Below are 21,093 nucleotides of genomic sequence, written 5' to 3'. Positions count from 1 at the left end.
TCTCACTAATGTCGCTTTTGCTAGCTTTCTCTCTCAATATCATACTAAATATTATGCAGTAAATAGCAAACTATGCAGTAAAATATTTTATATCTAAATTTAGGTACATTTCAGACTTCGAAGATCCTGTTTACTCATATTTTTCTTAACCTGGTGCAGATATTCAGGTCTTTCTCGCAGTGGGAGTGACTACATGATGACTCATACCTAAACCGCTATATAGTGATTCCAAACAGAGATATTCATTTACTGTATTCATCATGGAGGAGCAAAGAGATTTACCAAAGTAAGTGTGATCTGTAAAGAAATGTAATTTTTATATTTTAACTTTCAGATTTTCACATTGTTTAGCACATATAACAAGTTAAATCATTTTTTGCAAAATTTTAACTTGCACTGTGCTCTTTCCATGCTTTCTCTCTTCATTCAGGAGGCCATGGGACACCTGTCAAGAAGTCCCAATCATTGAAGATGAACAGACACCGTGGAAAATGATCAAACTGCTGAAGATGATCTCTTTGTTTGCTGTAGCTTTTATTGTGTTTGGATCAGCGTTATGTAGCAAGGTTTGTTCTTTTTAGGACATTTGACAACATATGGGATATTTATTCTGCACGTATGACTGCAGCTAAAAATACACATATTATCATTTTTACTGACACTAAGGAATTAATCACACAGCGCAACTGTTGATTTTACCTTGCCAAAACACTGCACTAATAACTGACATATTCAGAGATTTCTTTTCCTCTCTTATAGACGTCTTTCCTCCTCCTAATCACGTTGTCCAATGAAGGCACAAAGACTCTCCCTCCTGAACAGAAACCTGTTGCACTGCTGTGTATCGGCTGCTCTCTCATCGCCTCCAGTGTATTTCTATTCCTCAAAAGCATCTGGAAATCATGTTATAAAACATCAAAGCTGCCCAGAAAAACAACTGCAGCCCTAGTAAGAAAACTCTGATGCTAAAAACAGAAAGTCTGCAGATTTTTTAGCCTTTTTTTGTCATTGTGTTTTATAATGTCATTATCTTCTGCTTCTTCTTTAGGTTCTTTTCTTTGAGTTTCTGGTTTCTGCAGGTGCATCAATTCTCACCATCATGGCGATGCCACACTTGGACATTGTGACCAATGTGACAATATTCAACGGAGTAGCTGTCATCTCTGCAATCCTACAGCTGGTCGCTCAGTGTTCTGCCAAACAAACGAAACACTTCCTGATGCCTTGCATCTTTGGTTTAATCTTTATTTTGATTGGTTATGTCCTGTTTGTTCTTCTATATATCATGAAGGATTCTTCTGATAACAAGATGATCATCTGGGTGGGGCTAGCTGTTGGAGGGTCCATTTTGGTGTCTTTCAACTGGTGGGAAAACTACTTTCAAATAATCTCAGACAACAGCAGCTCCACTTTCCTCGGGAACCTTTGCAAAGACATAACAAAGTGCCAGAACATACTGCAAATCTTCTCCAGCTTCATCAGGATTGTTGTGACTGCCTGTGTAATTGGGGCCTATGTCCCTCTAGCCAAAATGGACTGGAGCATTCTGACCTCCATCCCAAGCCGTGAGACAAGCATTATAGCCATCATCATTGGGGTCCAGCTGGTCTCCTCAGCAGTCTGCCACTGGTTTGCCTTGGTAGCCTGCAAGATGCATGCTCTGCGGCGATGCTTCATCCTTCCTCTATACCTGGCCTCTCTGGCTGTTTTGGCTCTGCTGGTCATTCCAGTTATTGTTTACTATCAGGACTACAGAGCAAGCCTGAATGGAACAGCAAACATCAACTTCACAGACTACTGTAAGGTGGCTGTTGATGGAAGAAACCAAAACCTGAAAGACAGTGTGCTTCCATGTATGGTGCTGGATGTTACATACACTCTGTGTTTCCTTGACATGTCCAAGATAGCTGACATTGGCATACTCACAGGTAGTAAAATAGAGCTGTTCATAGGATCAAACAATTATATTTACTTGTTATTTAAAGTCACCTGACGAGTGAACTTCGAGTTTGTGTGCATACAGACTCAACTCCTAGTTAGTAAAGTTTAATTCAAAGTTAAACTTGCATGCGACATGGTGGAAATAAAGGTAGAGTTCTCAAGATGAACATGATTTTTTTTTCTCTTCGTTCAGGTACGGCACTGTTCTGGTGGATTGGTCTTGTGTTGGTAACCCTACATCTCTGGAAGCTCAATGTGCACCGAATACAGCGGACTCAAGACTTGTTCATCAGGAGGTTGTATGAGGGAGCCTTTATTGAACAGTCCCTTCTCCTTAACACCAGATTTGACATCCACACTAAGGAAACAATAAGAAAGTAAGCGTGTGTACCACTGTTTTTTCAATGTGCTCCTGTGGTTCATTAACGTGTTTTTCTAAATGGGGTTTCTCTAAGTTGTGACTAGGTTTAGGCAATTTTGATGATACTATCTCAAATATTTTTCTGTCAAGACTTAGGTATTTTGAACCGGTTATGGTGTATCTGTGTGCGACCATGTGGCACGAGACCTACGAGGAGATGATGAACATTATAATATCAATATTCAGGTGAGTCTCAGTGATTCTGTCAAAAAAATATTTTATCTTGCTATTCCTCTAACTTCAATTTCTCATGTGTTACTACTATCTCCTCGACTTCCCTTCTTCACAGTGAAACTTAAACATAAATTCAGTTATTACTTAAAGCATCCATCCATTTTCTTCAGCTTATTTGGGGCCGGGTAGCAGGGGCAGCAGAATAAGCTGAGAAGCCCAGACCTCCATCTTCCTGGCCAGCTTCTCCAGCTTGTCCGCAGGAAAAACAAGGCGTTTCCAGGCCAGCTGAGAGATATAATCTCTCCAGTGTGCCATGGGTGTGCCAGGATGGGACATGCTTGGAACACCTCACACAGGAGGAATTCTTGTCAGATGCCCAAACCACCTCAATTTGCTCAATGATGTGTAGGATCTGCGGCTCTACTCTCTCCCGGATGGCCAAACTTCTCACCCTATCTCTAAGGGAGAGGCCAGCCACCCTTCGGAGGAAGCTCACTTCTGCCCCTTGAATCTGCAATCTCGTTCTTTCGGTCACTACCAAAAGCTCGTGACCATAGGTGAGGATAGGAACGTAGATCGACCGGTAAATTAAGAGCGTAGTTTTTACACTCAGCTCTCTGTTTACCACATGCATCCGCATCACTGCAGCCACAGAACCAATGGATCTCCTGCTCCCTTCTCCCATCACTCTTGATTCTCATTCCCACTACTTCACACTCGCTGTGAAATGTTCCAGTGTGAATTTGAGGCTGTCATCTGATGAAACCAACAGAACCACATCATCTGTGAAAATGATGAGATTCAGACATGAGATTCTGAGACCACCCAAGTGATTCATATGTGAACTAAACTCTTACAAAGATTGTATAAATATCAAATGGCCTGTAGCAATGGGCCAGACACCCTATTCTCCCAAAGCACCTCCCACAGGACACTCTGAAGGACACAGTCAAATGCCTTCCCCAAGTTCACAAAAAATATGTAGACTGGTTGGGCAAACTCCCATGCACCTTCAAGTATCCCTGAGAGGGTAAAGAGGTAGTCCAGTGCTTTATGAACAGAATGAAAAATGCATTGTTCCTCCTGTATCTGAGGTTCGACTTGATCGATCATTGACCTGGTGCCAAAGTTCTTCCGGTGCCATGTGCAATTATGGACACCCTTTTGCTTGAACATGGGGTTTGCAGAGAAGTCCAATAACTGAATACCAGTAGGGTGGGAAGCCGTTCCTCCCAATCATGCCCCACTTTCATTGCCCACATAAGTGGGCAACGGCAGTGAGACCGGAAGCTCCCAGTAGGACGACAGTGAGACCTCCCAGTAGGACGACCCCAGGTAGAGCACTCTCAAACACCACGCCCTGACTCCATAAAGGCTGAGTACTCTAAACAATCGTTCGGCAACTCCAGACTAAGAAAGGGGTCCAGCCTCTCTCCAGGAGACTGCTTCCATACCCTAGCCGTGCATTGAGGTGAGACAGCAAGAATGTCCTGAGTTCAATTCCACAACCTGGCCAGGGCCTTTCTGTGTGGAATTTGTATCTTCTCTTCATGTTTGCGTGAGATTTCTCCGGGTACTCTGCAGGTAGTGGGCTTAGGTTAAATGGTTGTACATCTCTATGTGTTAGCCCTGTGATAGACTGACGACCAGTCCAGGGTGTACCCTGCCTCTCACCTTACATTAGCTGGGATAGGATCCAGACCCCCCACCCCCACCACCCACGACCCTTAAAAGGATAAGTGTAAAAGAATGCATGGATTTCCTCTCACTTCCTGTTCATGCTTTTCCTTACAGACTGGACAAGTACAGACCAAAAGAAGACCCAAAGATCAACGATTTCACCTTTGAAGCGCAAATCTACTTTGATGATGCGTTTGAACATGTTGAGGAGAGTTGCCATCTGAATGAATACGCAAAGAATCTCGTACAAGTTATTCAAGAGGTTTATGGGTATGTTTACATACTCTCTACTATTAATGCATTTAAGACCAGGATTTATTTGACTATCCTGGACTTTATGAATTTAGTGACAGCATTTTTTCTAACTGCCTGTCATCAGCATCTTCAAGAACGCTGAACAAAAGTTCTTCAGAAAGAAGCAGCAAGTTCCTGATCAGAAAATTATACAGACGCCATATGGAGGTCGTCTTATTGTCAACATGCCTCAAGGAAACAACATTGTGGTTCACTTCAAGGATAAAGAACGCATCCGTCACAAAAAGAGATGGTCTCAGGTAGTAAAATAATTAACTGCACTATGTTTATTATTGCAATGTTTATCATCTGAACTCTTGAAAGTTAAAAATCATTATTTATTAATTGTTATTTATTTTTTTTTACAGATAATGTATCTTTACTATCTCCTGGGCTGGAAACTCATGACCAAATATTACATTCGTTGGCAGCGGGGAGAGGATGAGCAGGGGCTAAAAAAACAAGCTCAGGTAAGATTCAAGAGAAAGTTTCTGATTCGCTCAAACATGCTTGCAAACAACTCTTATGGTACACAAAAGATGACCAACGTGTTATTGTAAAACAAAGCAAATTGCATTTGTTTCTTTAGAAAGAGAAGCACAACACCTACATCTTGGCTTTGGATGGGGACACTGACTTCCAGCCTGCTTCCTTGATGTTGCTTATTGACCGTCTCAGAATATACCCTTGCGTTGGGGCAGCATGTGGTAGGATACATCCCACTGGATCAGGTTTGCACATAGTAACAAAATAAAATAAAAACATATGGGCAAGATGTCACAGAGACTTTATACTGACGAAAATTCTTCTCGAACCAGTATACTGATGTCTGTATACGCCCCAAGCTCTTGTTCAACACAACCAAAAGGAAGGATCAAAGTGCCACACTTATGGTAACACTCAGCATTGCAGGAGAATATCAATAAGAGATCAATCACTGATGATGGTTGAAATTACTTAAACAAACAAACAAAAAAAAACCCATATGTATCGAACAATACAAAATTTTAAATTTATTTTATCATCTTTTCTTCTGACGATGCTGTCTGTGTTGAGAGCTCAGTGGATCTGCGTTCGACTACTCCGCCTAGGCTGCACTGTCGAGCGCAGATCCACTGAGCGCAGCGCAAGCTAGTGAGTCAGAAGCTAAGCTCGTTGCAACATGGCAACTGCCTCAACGCTACCCGAAATTGAACCTCCCCCACCCTCATTCAGATCTGGCGTTTGGAGCTATTTTGGTTTTTATGTGAAGTATGGCCCTAATGGACAAAAGTAAAACAGTATGTCGGATGTGCCACGCAATGCTCAACTGGTGGGAACTAGTGCGTTAGCACAGTTTGTTAACTTGTTAACGTGTTGACGCCGTCCAGCACCACGCTCGGGGCGATCCGCGGTAACTTGTTAACGGAGATTTGCCGCGTTATGGCGTTAATGTCATTTTAACGAGATTAACGCTGACAGCACTAGTGGGAACACAACAAATATGACTGCAAATTTACGCCGACATCATCCTAGTGCAAAGACAAGTGGAAGCAGACAAAAACAACAAGCACGCATGCTACAAACTTTACCCGAGTCATTTAGACAGCCGTTAGCACATGATTCTCCTTATGGGGACCTGATATGTTTAATATGCTGCTGAGAGTATACTACCCCAGAAGAAGCGTGTAGTATAGCTTTTATTTTGGAAAGAGCCATTTCTCTGTAATAAACTCTCTTTTCCAAAGATGAGTGATTTCTTGATCAGATATATTTATTTTTTTTATTATTTTTTTTGTGTCAGCAACATTACATTTAAAAACTGTACTTTTGAGGTAAAATATATATTTATAATTTTAATAAATAACAAATTAAAAAGGCATGAACATTTTTTTGTATCGAAAAAATATCGAACCGTGACACCAAAGTATCGAACCGAACCGAACCGTGAATTTTGTGTATCGTTGCACCCCTACTATCTATCTCTCTCTCTCTATATGTATATCTATATATAGATATCTATATATATCTATATAGATATATATAGATATCTATATATCTATAGATATATGTATATACGAAAGGAAAATCCTCTCTCATCCCTGTGGGAGGTCTGTCCTTCAAGCTCAGGTCCTCTACCAGGGGCCTGGGAGCTTGAAGGTCCTGCCAGTATCTTTGCTGTGCAGTATTTTTACTGCAAAGTATTTTCTTCTGGACAGAGATCTCGATTGTTGTCCTTGGGATCAGCTGGAGCCATTCGCCTAGCTGGGGGGCGCACTGTACCAAGCGCTACAATTGGGACCACTGTTACCTTCACCCTACACATCTTCTTAAGCCCTTCTTTGAGCCCTTGGTACTTGCCCAGCTTCTCGTCTTCCTTCTTCCTGATGTTGACGTCAGTCAGAATTGCTAAGTCTATCACTACGGCCGTCTTCTGCTGCTTGCCCACCACTATTATGTCTGGTTGGTTAGCCATTACCATAAAATCTCACTGAGGGGGTTCAGGCCTATACAGAACAGCAGTGGGACAGTACATTTCCTTGGTAGATCCCGCACTTGAGTTGTGCTATGGGCTTGAAGTTGGCCCTTTAGTGTTATTTGCCACATTCCCGTTGAGTTCCGGATGAGGGCTTTTAGGGTCTTTTTGATCTTGTACGGCATAACTGGGCAAGAGATGAAAATAGGGCACTGTTGTGTTTACATGAATATGATGAGGGTCATATGTAGATCTATCAGAGATCGAAGGAGGCCGGCTTTAACCTGAGCCATGTAAAAAACACAGGTGTTTGGTGTTTTTTGAACTTTTGTCAAGATGACTATGAAATCCTCCAACTTTTCCTTTCTCAGCCAGACAACCGTTACAAGCTACAGGGCATCTGCGAGATCACCCGAGAGGCCGTTATAATAAAGCAAATTTCAAGAGGGAGGCTGTAGCTTTGGCTAATGAGAACTATAACCAATTTTACATCCTTGTGCAGATTTTTTGAAGTCAACCAATGCAGCTTTGCAGACTCTAGAAAAACACAAATCCTGACCAGCTGCTTTGCAACTGTTTTACAGCATCACTTTGGACCACCAAAGATCAGTGTTGCTGGTCCTCTTGCGTGGCCACTGCATTCAAGTTTTTTTTTTTAAATTTGAAACATCACTCTTTGAGATATTTTTTGAGGAACTGACAAAGAACCATTTTTACCTCCCATTACAGAAGACTGCTTTTGGATCTCATCCAGCACACCTAAGGAGAGCAGCAGACACAAATTATTGTGAATTACAAGGAGCAATGGCTATTTGATGACAGGTCTTAGATAATCATGAGATTGTGTGTCTGCGGGTATAGTCACAAAAATGAAGGACAGAAAATAATTTTCGACTATATAAAAAAATCAAATGATTCAATTAACAATTTTGTTTTTATTTACTATTAACCTTATTTTTCCATTCTCTTAAAGCTATGGCAAAGTGTAAAAAGGTGGTATGGAGCATCATACCGTTAAGCTCAACTTTTTAACACATGACGTCTGGGTGAACTAAGTGAGTAAATTGCTTGCATAATATCAACATGTAAAGGAGCTCGGAACGTATCTGTTTTTCTTTTCTCAAAGAAAAGCCAGACTGAAAACTTCAATGTTACTGAGCAGCACACAAGATTGACAACGCATGGTAAGCTTAGAGGCAGCGTTTGTCTGTAAACACGTGTGTTCACACCTGTGTGCATGAGTGTGCTTGTGTTCAAAAGGTTTCTCCATGTAACTATCTAATGGTAGATGTGGGGAGTCATAGCAGGCATGGAGGAGATCCAGGGCTCAGACAACGGGGGAGCCCCCCCCCCCGTTCCTGCTTTTTGATAAAGAGTACTATCTTTACTAAAAGGTGTTGATCCCACTTTATTATATATTATACAATTCCCGATCCATTTCTAAACTTTGCATTCTAGCCAAAGTGCTCGAGAAGTTGGCGAATGGCCAATTGAAGAAATACTTGGACTCCAATATTATTCTCTCCCTCAATAGATCTCGTTTCAGAAAACAACATAGCAATGTTACAGCTTCAACTGAAGTTTCAAATGACTTTGTGGAAGTTTTGGTTTCCAAGGACTACTGTGTGGCAATTTTTATAGATATGTCAAAACCATTTCACACTGTAGATCATACCGTATGTCATGGTTATGGGTTGTTTGACCCAGTTTCTGAGTAATGTGACTTTTCTATTATGTTCTAGCTTAAATAGTCATTTAGTCTAGGCTTCAGATAGTTCTATGTCTTGAGTTCTTTCTTTTTAGGTTAAATGTGGGAGAATTATCCCTGATCAAGCAAACAGTTGATGCACTATGGCTGTTTGAAGGAGTAACACAGGAACTTTCATCTGAAAAACATGTTTCAGTCTCCAAAGTGATTCCACTTGTGTCAGGGCTGTAGCAGGGTGTGATTGTCAGGGCAGCTGTCTTGCCACACAACTAGCACAGCAGTGCCAACACAGATTTAGCGTTATTGAGAGCATTCACTGTCTAGCTGCAAGTACATTTCTGGATGTTAAGTTTAAACACCTTGGTTTTCGAGACAAAGACAGTGTTGACATATTAAAAAAACATCTCCACACTAAAATGCAAGAAGTCTATCAAACAGGACAGTCTGCTCCAAATCTAACTCTAAGCTCAACACCTACTGTTAGCTCTGCCTCAGGGCCTTCTACCTCAAGGTCTAGCCACAGTCCTGCACCCTGAGGTTCAGCTGCAGCAAAAGGCGGGATATGGACAGATTTTGCAGGTTTTGTCAGGCCAAAATCACAGGTCAGCTTCCAGTGATGTACTCATTGAAATACGCCAGTAACACTCTGATTCCGAGAAATAAGGATCCACTGGTTTGGTGGCAAAAGCATCACCTCAGGTTTTTTATTTCTATATGATAATTCTGCATTATAAAAAAAAAAATAAGAACAAGTAGTCTGATGTCCTGTAATTATTATGAAGTTATAATTTGAAATACAATAAAACATTAAGTTTTTGTCCAAAGTATCGATATTGGATCAGTATCGTTGATATCACCCTGAGCTTTTCTTGCTTCAGAAAGGAAATCAGTGGCATTGTACATCAATACCTTTTAGCTCTGTAAACAAATTGGTGAGCATCAAAGTGTGACACAGGACCCACACACACATGGGTTATGCTTAGTGTCTTTTATTGGGGAAATAATCTGCGTTTTTTTTTTAGCACCCGCCACGGACGCAGCCACTCCGTCTCTCTGCCAGCATCATCTGCTCCATCTCAGTGTGGGCACACAAAAACACATCTCCCTCTTTAAAACAGTCCCGTACACCTGTTGCCTCCCCGCCTCCGTGCCACCCAGAGAGCTCACTGTGTCACCCCTCCTCTGCAGCAGGCCAGCAAACCACGCCCCCGCCACACAAAGGTTGGGTGAATGAAGGACATGATATGACTCTGAAACAGTCTCTTGAAGCACTTCATCAGCAGCAGGATGTATGCCACTGGCCGTTAGTCATTCAGGCAGGATGTGAGTAATTTTTTGGTAAGGGAACTATGATGGAGGATTTCAGCCAGGGTGGAACTGAGGCTTGTCAGGTCTCATGTTTCTGTATTCCCTGTGTTCTGTGTGCTAGTTTTAAGTTTAGTGGGCTCAATTTCGTTAATTTAGTCAAGTCTTGGTTCTCGTTTTGCCTTTTATTTTGTAATGTGATCCAGCCTCAAATAAACGTCTCGCCTTTTGCTTAAAATTACTTTCTTCTGGAAGTCTTGATTCAGAGATGATTCAGAAATCTTATTCTTACTTGCAACTCTGCGTCCTCTCCGAGGAAGGAGAGTTTAAAAAAGTAGAGGTGGTCCACAGCAGGCAATTCACTGCATTTTAAAATACTACGATCCACACAATATTAGTAACATAACTGTAAAGACATCTGCATTAAATATTTAACAAATTACTTTATTAAAGTGTATTTTTACTTATTCATCATCAGGATTCAGACAGTTCCTGCAGTTTCCCAAAACTTGTGTGGTTTATTTCCTACATTCAGTCTGAGGGGTCTTATAATGATGATGAAGCATTCATTGCACAATCATAAGAAATGATATACAAAATGTATAAATTATCTATGAACCGTTAATAATCTCCCGATTAGTTGAAAAAAATCCTACTCTATGGTGGCAGGGGAGTGCTGTTTGTATAGTAGTTTTTCCACCTATTACTAAATTTAAAAAAATGCTGCAATTTGGACACTTTGTGGGACATGTACCTCGATTTAGAGAGTCGCTTTCACAGCGGAATTTTTTTGAGCAAGAGTAATAAAATTAATTGCAAAGGTGATAGACTAAGATTAGTGGCAGAAAACTTGAGCAAGCAGGCGTGACTGTAATTGTTACTGCTACAACTGTACATTTTTTGAAAGCCTAAATGGGGTGAATTTCCAATAGTTTTAAGCACAGTGCCATAGCTTCCACTTTAACTACAGCAGTGTTTCACTGACCTTATTAATCATCAGAAACGTTGTACAATCAGAGTGATTTAAATTTAAAATGAACTACTGCATTGATTTAGTAACATTTTTTGCAGGAGAAACACTGTATTTGTTGTTGCATTTGGAGTTTCATAGCACAATATTATAAAAGGAGTCAGACAAATTTAATGTACATATATTAGTGGAAGGCAACATGCTGAAAGTAAACATGTATGACTGTGATCATTGCCGCTATGACTGTTCGTTTATTTGCAAAGTCAACGCATACAGTAATTGGCATGCATGGATTGCCCATGCAAGTACAGCAGATGCAAGGGTAGTATCAAAGCTTTGGTTCCCTTTTTCTGTCAGACTTGCCCTTTTGTATCACATCTAAAATAAACTCTTCTCTTAAAGGACAAAACAATGATTTTCATTTCTAAATTAAAATAAAAACATTGTAGTGCTGTGCTTCAGAAACATTATTTAGCAATAATCATAGTACGGTATGAAAGCATCACTTATAGTTTTCTGCTGTATCTTGCTTGTACATTGTGCACAACTTCTGTCGTTATAGTTATAAAACCACTGATCAATGCAAAAACATGAATGGATATATATGCAGAAAGTGAATAAACTTTCATTAGCAATGCCCCCCTGCGGTGCCCCTAACTGGTTTTCATAAATGCTGCTCTCAGGTGTTAACGTTCCTGTTCACATTGTACACGTGAGAGGCAGGGGATATCATTAAAGTCACGGATCAGTTGGTAATCAGCTAGGAAATCCACCAGGTGTCTGTTATGGTTATGTCAGGAATAAGACAGCCATTTTATAGTAGCTGTATCTGTACATACCTTTGTATTTTCTTTGCAGGTCCTGCTGTCTGGTTCCAAAAGTTTGAGTATGCTCTCAGTCACTGGCTGCAGAAGACAGCAGAGCACGTCATTGGCTGCGTTCTGTGTAGCCCTGGCTGCTTCAGTCTGTTCAGAGCAGAGGCCCTAATGGATGACAATGTGATGAAGACGTATTCTACCAAGTCCACAGAGGCAAGGCACTACATCCAGTATGACCAAGGTAATGGAAATAAAATCACACAAGTAAAAACGTTACCAGTCCACGCTCACTTTTTCTACATTCCTCTGATATACATTACCAGTCAAAAGTTTATACACACCCTCTCATTTATTTTTCTTTATTTTCATGAATATTTACATTATAGATTCTTGTTGAAGGGATCAAAACGATGAATGACCACATATGGAATTATGTAATAAACAAAAAAGTGTGAAATAACCCAAAACGTGTTTTATACTTGTTATGACCCGTCTAGGGCCAGGCAATATGAGTAAGGCACTCGCTATGATGCGATTTATTTACAATGTGCTAAAAAGAGGGACAACAAAACGGGATTGTCAACACTTCAGGGTGAGCCAAGGCCAGAATAATTAACAAAACAAATCTAAACTGATTCCCACACCCCTGACCTAAAACAAAGCCAAAAAGAACGACAGAGTCTGACCTCCTTAACTAATTCAAAACAGGAGAAAACTGGTGATCAAAAGAAATGGCAGCTCATCCCTACCCACTCCACTTCCACAATTGTCAAAACAGCACTGCAGCCATCGGCTGTCACAGGTATACTCCTGGGTCGTGAGGAAAAACGTGAGAACCTCTCCCGCCGCGGCACTCCAGCCTCCTTTTAATGGGCAGGTCCTCAAGCTGGAACCAGTGATGTCGGAGCTGTATATCCATGCACCAATCACAGCAGGGCCCTGGCACAGCTGAATTAACATAAACAGATGCATTGACTGTACAAAACAAACACATAAAATGCAAATTTGTAACATACTTCAAAATAGCCGCCCGTTGCTTTGATTACTGCTTTGCACACTCTTTGACTCTCTATGAGCTTCATGAAATGGTTTTCCAGCCGTTTTGACGTAGTTCCCAGAGATGCTGAGCACTTGTTGGCCCTTTTGCTTTCACTCTGCAGTCCATCTCATCCCAAGCCATCTTGATTGGGTTTAGGGCAGGTGACTGTGGAGATCAGGCCATTTGGTACAGCACTCCATCACTCCGCTTCTTGGTCAAATAGCCCTTACACAGCCTGGAAGGGTGTTTGAGGTCATTGTTCTGTTAAAAAATAAATGATGGTCCAACTAAACGCAAACCAGATGTATGCTGTGCTAGCCATGCCGTAATCTGAAAGCATCCCGACACCATCACACCTCCTCTTCCATGCTTCATGGTCGGAACCATGCATGTAGAGACCATCCGTTCACCTTTTCTGTGTCGCACAAAGGTAGTGCAGGTGGAACCAAAGATCTCAAATTTAAACTCATGAAACCAAAGCACAGATTTCCAGTGGTCTAATGTACATTCTTGGCACAAACAATCTCTTTTGCTTGTTGCCTTTTCTTAGTAGGGATTTCTTAGCAGCTATTTGACCATAAAGGCCTGATTCACACAGTCTCCTCTGAAGAGCTGAGAAAATAACTAAAATCAAGACAAAGAAGCTCCCTCCTCATGCATGGAGGATTTCACTTCAAACCCAACACCCCAAGACTGCATGCTAAGTGGAAGGAAGGAGGTTAGAGTCTAGTAAGTGTCAGTCCAGGATGAGACTTCGAACATCCACAAGATGGCCACAGCCAAACGAGTCCTTCGTGAATACCTCAGGCAGCAGAAACCAAAGAAAGAGGAGCAAGAGGAGGAGAACTCATGGAAGGACAGGCACCTGCACGGTATGTACCACTGGCAGATAGAGCTTGTTCCTATACTCCCATGATTAGTGTCTCTGTGCTGTCCTTCAGTCCAGCTTTGTCCAGCCACTGGTAGGATTTCTGGATGTCAGGCAATTCCTCTAAGTACAAGATCCATAGAGACTTGGGTCTACCAAACCAGTCAAGACCCCAGGTGCAGGCTGTTTAAAGATGCCCCCAAGACAATCCAGTACATAACAGCAGTGTGCAAGATGCTAGCAGGGAGGGCATACATGGAACACAATAACCAAGTGGCCAGCATAGTATACAGAAACATCTGTGCCAAATACGGCCTGGAAGTCCAAAGGTCATAATGGGAGACGCACCCTATGGTGGCCGAGAATGACCGAGCTAAGATCCTGTGGGATTTACAGATGGACAAAATGGTGATGACTAATCAACCGGAAATACTAGTGGTGGACAAGCAGAGGAAGACAGCCATAGTGATAGATGTGGTGATACCAAATGACAGCAACATCAGGAAGAAGGAACAGGAGAAGCTGGACAAGTGCCAAGGGCTCAGAGAAAGATTCGAGAAGATGTGGAGGGTGAAGGTAACAGTGGTCCCAGTGATAATTGGAGCGCTCGGTGCAGTGACACCAAGCTAGGTGAGTGGCTTCCAGCAGATCCCAGGAATACTATCAGAGAATTCTGTCCAGAGCAGTGCAGTCCTAGGAACAACTAAGATACTGTGCAGGGCCCTCAAGCTCCCAGGTCTCTGGTCAAGGACCCAAGATTATGGTAAATGGACTGATTCTTATATAGCGCTTTTCTACTCTCCCGGAGTACTCAAAGCGCTCTATACAACATGCCACATTCACACCCACTTATACAAGCACTTCTAAAACCAAGTGCAACTAATAAGCATTCACACACAGTCACACTCCGATGAATGCATCAGAGGGCAATTTGGGGTTAATATCTTGCCCAAGGATATTTGGCATGCAGACTGGGGGAGCCAAGAATCGAACCACCAACCTTCCAATCAGTAGCTGATCTGCTCTACCACCTGAGCCACAGCCACCCCGGATTAAAGGATAGACCACCCACTGCTGCAAGAGGGAAATTTTTCATTTGATATATATTTTTTACCCACAGGTGAGGACCGCTGGTTATGTACTCTGCTACTAAAGCAGGGATGGAGAGTCGAGTACAATGCAGCTTCTGATGCCCATACCAATGCACCAATGGACTTCAAGGAACTCTACCATCAGGTGAAAATCTTTTCAATAATACTGCAATCAGTGTTCGGTCATTATTCAAAAAGTAATAAATATTGTAATCAGCGTCAGTCTTTGTTTTTACTCCAAGTAGAATTTCATATAGTCACCTATCCATATGTTGCTCATGCCATTGGTTATGTTAGTGTTTATTTGTCATCTATAGCGCCGGCGATGGGGGGCTTCAACAATGGCCAACATGGTGGATCTGCTGGGTTCCACAAAAATTATTTCCAAGAGGAATCCATCCATATCAAAACCCTTCATGTTTTATCAGTTTTTTGGTATGATTTCAGCCATCCTTGCACCTGCCACCATCTGTCTTTTGATTGCAGGTTAGTATCACCTTTGTGTTTTACAAAATCACCTGTTCACATGTGAATTTGTGTCCACTGAAATGTTATTTGAGGTAAAAATAGATTAGTGCTGTCAGCGTTAACCTCGTTAAAATGACGTTAATGCCATAACATTAACGTCAGCCCCACAGATCACCCTGTGCATGGGGCTGCATGGCGTCAACGCATTAGCGCCGTCCAGCCACACGCACGGGGCGATCCGCATTAACTCGCTAATGGAGATTTGGTGCGTTAATGCGGTTATGGCGTTAATGTCATTTTAACAAGATTAACGCTGACAGCACTTAAATAGATACAACTTTAAAACATGACAAATATCTTTCAGGTAGTTTATCCTTCGTTTTGAACATCAATTCTGCTGCTGCTCTTGTCATATCTGTGATACCTCCAGCCATCTACCTGGGTCTTTGCTTCAAGCTCAAGTCAGACACTCAAATTACCATTGCCGCAATCTTGGGTGTCTGTTATGCATTCCTTATGTTGCTAGTGACAATTTCTATTATTGGTACGTTATGTTTAAACACCTTGAAAGTGTAATTATGCAGTCATTTTAATATTTTTTTTGTTTAATGCTTTGACAAGAAATACTGAAACCTGCTTCAACCCTAAATCTATTCCTCCTTAATTCAGGATCAATGGTTAAAGCGAAAACCATCCTGACACCCAGCAGCATTCTCATCATCTCCATGTCCATCATTTACATAATCACTGCAGCAATCCATCCTCAGGAATTTCATCTGCTGTTCTATAGCTTTCCCTACATAATCTGCATCCCCAGCGCCTACCTTCTGCTCACCATCTATTCCATGGCCAATATGAACAATGTGTCTTGGGGCACCAGGGAGACAAAACCAGCTGCTGGCACAGCCCCACCTCCAGCTCTCACACCACAAATGAAAACACAAAAAGGTAAGAGATATCAGCCTTTTTGCCATTACACTCACATCTTATTGTTTATTCTGTTTCATGAAATTTATATAATTTATGTTTGCAGCCAAAGGCATTTTCCAACAGCTCTTCTCATGGGTCAAATGCTGCAAAAAAGTCAGCCAGGGAATTCAAGTTGACCAGCTCAGTGGGAGCCAGGACAACACAGCCCAAGAGCCTGAGCAGCTTGAAGCTGAAAACACTATTGTGGAAAACATAACCATCACAGAAGCAGAACAGGGGTATGTTCTGAAGCTGGAAAATAAATTTCAATATATCAGTCCTATGTAGAATATATCTACTATGTATACTACCCTATCCTATGTAGTGCAATGTTATTTTTTTCTTATTTTCTTTCAGGCAATTAAAACGCAACATTCAATGTAAGTGCATTAAATTAACTATGTTTTTGTTTATGTAACAATGTAAGACTTGACAACAAAATCATTGCAGTTTAAATGTTTTTATTTACAATGTTTAAGTTGCACCTGTGGATGGAGAGCCACTGGTGCAGCTGGAGGCTGGAGAGCCAGATACACAGTTGATCTGAGTGTGCATCCTTCATGCAATGGAGCCATTGCAGAGGGGCGCAATCTGAATCGTAATCTGAGTGTGACAAGCTCTTACAAAGTAGAGTGGAGGAGGCCATTTTTACCTTGGAATCTGCAGATAAGGCAATCTGCCAGTAGCCCTTGGTTAAATTCAGTGTTCTGAAAAATGAGTTGTGCTTGACGGGTTCAGGAGCTCTCAATACGGGGCATGGGATAGGCATCAAATTGTGACACCTCATTCTTGCTGTAGTCTACAAAGAACTGTATAGACCCATCTTTCTTCACCACAAGAACTATGGTGCTACACCACACACTAGCTATATCTCAATTCCTAGGCCGCATCCTTCAGAGGCCACATTTGAAGGCCAATAATGTCACAGCCAGGCCATGAAGGCTGTCCCAATTCAAAGGTTGCTCCAAATGGGGCCGACAAATACGTCCTTCATTTCCCCGGATTTGAAGGATGGCTCAGGTGTATCCTTTGTGCCCCATCCCATCCCAAAATTAATTGCGCGGCCCAGCCAATTCCAGTTTCCAACAATGGTGGTAGCTACTTAGTTTTAATATTACTCTTTCTGAGTCACAAAATAAATTTTTAAGATATTTTCAGGCAAGAATGTAGCTGTGTAAACTTCATATATCTGCTCAATTTATCAAGACATCACATTTTTGCAAAAGTGCTCCAACGTTTTCGGAAACATCTGTTACCCACCAGCTCCATAGCTAGCAGGGGGTTCAAGGCTCACTAGAGCCGGTGAGAACAGCAAACTCCCGGCACATCGTTTTCAAACTCCCCGCAATCCTTTGCTACTCAGGTTAAACATGATATATAAGTCACTTAGATAGCTGAAAAATATTATTGTTAGTCTTTTTTCAGGGTTTTATTTGTTCCTGAGTAAATCGGTTTGGCAGAGATTAAAGTTCACACAGCTGAATAAATGTCAAGCTGATTAAACAGAAGTGTGAGATGGTAGAGAATTTACTCCAATGTCCTCTTATATTTTAGTGAGCGAGGAGCAGACAGCTGAGTTTATTAAACTCTACTGAGACAGCTGGTGATGCAAATCTGAAGGCTAGATCGTCCCATTTCACAGCCTTGCACTTCCAGCCTTCTTGGTCTTCGGAGGACCCGGCCCCCATAGACCACGAAAGCCTGGTCCTTCAAAGGATGCGGCCTAGGAATTGGGACATAGCTAATGTGTGACTCTTCTATTACTCCCAGCTTTAAAATTTCAGCCAATTTTCTTTGAACAATTTGCCTTTTATGTTTAGGGAACCTGTAGGGCCGTTAAACACAAGTTCATGCCTGGGCATGTCTCAAAATCTCTATGAGATTGAAGCTGAGCCACAAACCACACCCTGGCAAAGTTATTTTGCTTGTTTTTAAAATCAGACAAATATAATGCAATTAAATAATTTTTGCCTTGCTGTTTTCAGCAGGCTGGATTGAAAAGCTCCAGAGTTTGTCCAGTGACCTGACATTTGAAGAGGACTCACTCGACCAGGTGTGCATAAATGACCTCTGTCTAGAATTTATCATTACTCCCATACTCCCAAAAATGATGGTGGTCTTATGTGTAGTATGATATTTATGTATTTGGGTAATAATTACTGTTCATTAACATGCAGAAATGCTTACCTTGCCCAAAAAATGTCTTTATTTCATGACACTTTACAAGCTATAGATATGTTCCTTTAATGAACATATTATTTTCCTCTAAAGCTTTTGTTGCTATTTATTTAGTTTTAAACACCTTAAAAATATTTCTGTCTTTTCCAGGAGGAAAAGAAATTCTGGGAAGAACTTCAAAAGAAGTATCTTGAACCTCTGCCTGATGACAAAGAAAACCAGAAAAAGATGGCCAATGAGCTGCGAGACCTGAGAAACAAAGTAAGTGTGGGAAGATGTGTTATCAAGAATGAGCACCATTTATGTCCTATGATTCCAGGTTGAAAGCACTGTTACTTTGTATATTTGTATAACATGAGCTTTGGTACTTTTCCATCTGGAAAAATGTGCAGTTAATCTTAGACTAGTCTCATCTTTCTCATTAAACACAGGTCAACTTTGTCTTCTTCATGTTAAATGCCTTTTGGCTGGTGGCAACCTTCATCCTCCAGCTCTTCAGTGACACATTATCTATCAAGATCCCAAAGTTAAACATTCAGTTCCAGAAAACAGGAGATGATATCCAAATTGATCCAATTGCCTTCATGTTTATTTTGGGATTTGCAGTTTCAGTTGTGATCCAGTTCCTTGCGATGCTATACCACAGGTGACCTCTTACTTCAAATCGCAGTGTTTTGATACTCACCAAGAGAATCTAACATTCTTATTTTGTGTTCATTGTGTTCAGGATTCACACCCTCATCCATTATGTAGCTATTGTGGACACAGAACCCAAAGCGATGAAGAAACTTGAAAAACAGAAGTCATACCTGCAAGGCAAAAGGGTATTTGCAACTATAGTGCATAGACAGATTTCTTGTATTCTTTTAACGGTACAGAAATAATTTTTTGTGCTAATGTTTGTTCAATTGCCTTCCAGCATAGCTCCAGCTCTAATGCAGACTCAAGCTACAGCTCCATGAAGGACTTTGAGACTGAGGACAGCGATGTTGAGTCAGAGGTCACCAGAAAGGCTCATGAAGAAGATGCAGTATAAACATCCGCTGTGACTGTATAAGACTTTAAAATATATCTGAGATTTTTACCAAACTGCAGTGCATTTACTACTTATTTTTTATTTACATTGATTCAAGTATAATTTATTTAGATAAGAAAAACCTCAGTTCCAGTGTCAATATATCAAAATAAGCAAATAAAAAGAATAACAAAAAAGAAAGAAAAAAAAAGAAATTGTTTGTTAGCTAAAATATTACTCGATTTGCTCTCTCCTCTTTGCCCTCACCCCCTGCTGGTCACAGCAGATGGCAGACCTTCCCTGATTGTGGTTCTGTTGGAGATCTCCTGCTAAAAGGAAAAGAGGACTCACTGGTCTTAAGTGTTTGCTCATAGGGAGTCAGTTTATTGTTAGGGTTTGTACCTTAGCGCCTGGAGGTTGTTGTAAATTGGCACTATAGAAATCATATTAATTGGAAATGAATAAGGTCAGTCATTTATTATTTTATCTGAAGAATCTGAAGTATTGTTTATACTATAAATCTTGATGACAATGAGGTTGCTGCTTTTACCTTAATATCAGATTGAATGACTGATGTTTGGTAATAGTAAATCAGAGAAAATTTCAATCAAGTTTCTCATATTCTTTTGATGTATGATAACCTGATCTAGTCTTCCATTACAGAGCGTTTTCATACTCTTTGTTTTCATTTTTTTTTTTACAAAGAATTCTTGGATATTTTTTTGATTCAATTTCTTCAAAATATGACTTGATCACAATATAATTTTCTTTTTATATTGGGTTCCATGCAGAAAATTGAACCGCGTTATAGCGAGGGACCACTGTATATCATGTTTAGGTGGAAACTAGCGAGCTAACTCCTGACTACGACAGTGGTAATACTCCAACAATCCATCAAGCAGTGCGGCTTTGCACTTTACCAGATTCATACTAAAATGTTTTTTGACAGATTTTTGATTTTTTGAGCGCCGTGTACCACACAAAATCGGTTCGAGGTCAGTAAGCACAACCAGAATTCATACATAAGGCGCACTGTCAATTTGAGAAAATTAAAGGATTTTAAGTGCACCTTATAGTCCGAAAAATATAGTACCAACTTGGATCGACTGAGCTCGGTTCGCCACAGTTTCCAGGGTTTTTCCAAGTTATTACAATCACAATGGATTATTACAATCAGAAAGGAATTTCCTTTTTACTATAATGGCAAATATATGTTGCAGTGTTGATCAATGTTTAACAAAATATTTAAATATCTTGAATTTTTATAAATTGTCTTTATTTTGTGTGCATAAAAAATGTATGTATTGGGAACTATACAACAGTTGATGTAAAACTTAGAAAAAAAAGAGATTACAGATACATCATGTTAAATGTTAACATGTTATATGTTATAAAATTTTACTTTGACCTGACTCGACAAAAGTTTTGTGAAACCCGTGGAACACCTGGACAGAGATAGGAAGGGATGTACTTCCTTATATGTCCTCCACTGGAGATAAATCTCTGCAAGCAGATTAGCAGTATCATCTTGTCAGATGTATACATAGACTCCCTTTTGTGAGAGAATGATAGTTGAGATCTTTGTGGGCGATAAACAAACAAGAGAGACGGGCTCGCGACAGAAAAGCCGATCAGCTGATCATTAATCAGTTTCACGATTGAAGTAGCAGCAGGAGAGGGAGGGAGAAAGAAGAGGCAG

General features: G+C 40.8%; 1 protein-coding gene across 1 annotated transcript; it reads left to right on the top strand.

The window, feature by feature from the left end:
* Positions 1-260: 260 nt before the first annotated feature.
* Positions 261-19,415, top strand: LOC135932591 (chitin synthase chs-1-like). Its single transcript, XM_065470065.1, has 21 exons — positions 261-286; positions 431-566; positions 760-870; positions 1,049-1,928; positions 2,135-2,318; positions 4,331-4,486; positions 4,596-4,770; positions 4,879-4,933; positions 5,104-5,241; positions 11,807-12,007; positions 14,794-14,909; positions 15,082-15,250; positions 15,597-15,776; positions 15,902-16,180; positions 16,266-16,440; positions 16,559-16,581; positions 18,187-18,254; positions 18,530-18,640; positions 18,811-19,025; positions 19,107-19,203; positions 19,299-19,415. Exons 1-21 carry the CDS (start codon positions 261-263, stop codon positions 19,413-19,415), a joined length of 3,612 nt encoding a protein of 1,203 aa, XP_065326137.1.
* The last annotated feature ends 1,678 nt before the right edge of the window (positions 19,416-21,093 follow it).

This window comes from Pelmatolapia mariae, linkage group LG22 (genome assembly GCF_036321145.2).
Source record: "Pelmatolapia mariae isolate MD_Pm_ZW linkage group LG22, Pm_UMD_F_2, whole genome shotgun sequence".
Lineage (NCBI taxonomy): Eukaryota > Metazoa > Chordata > Actinopteri > Cichliformes > Cichlidae > Pelmatolapia > Pelmatolapia mariae.
This window is presented reverse-complemented; position numbering and strand designations above follow the sequence as displayed.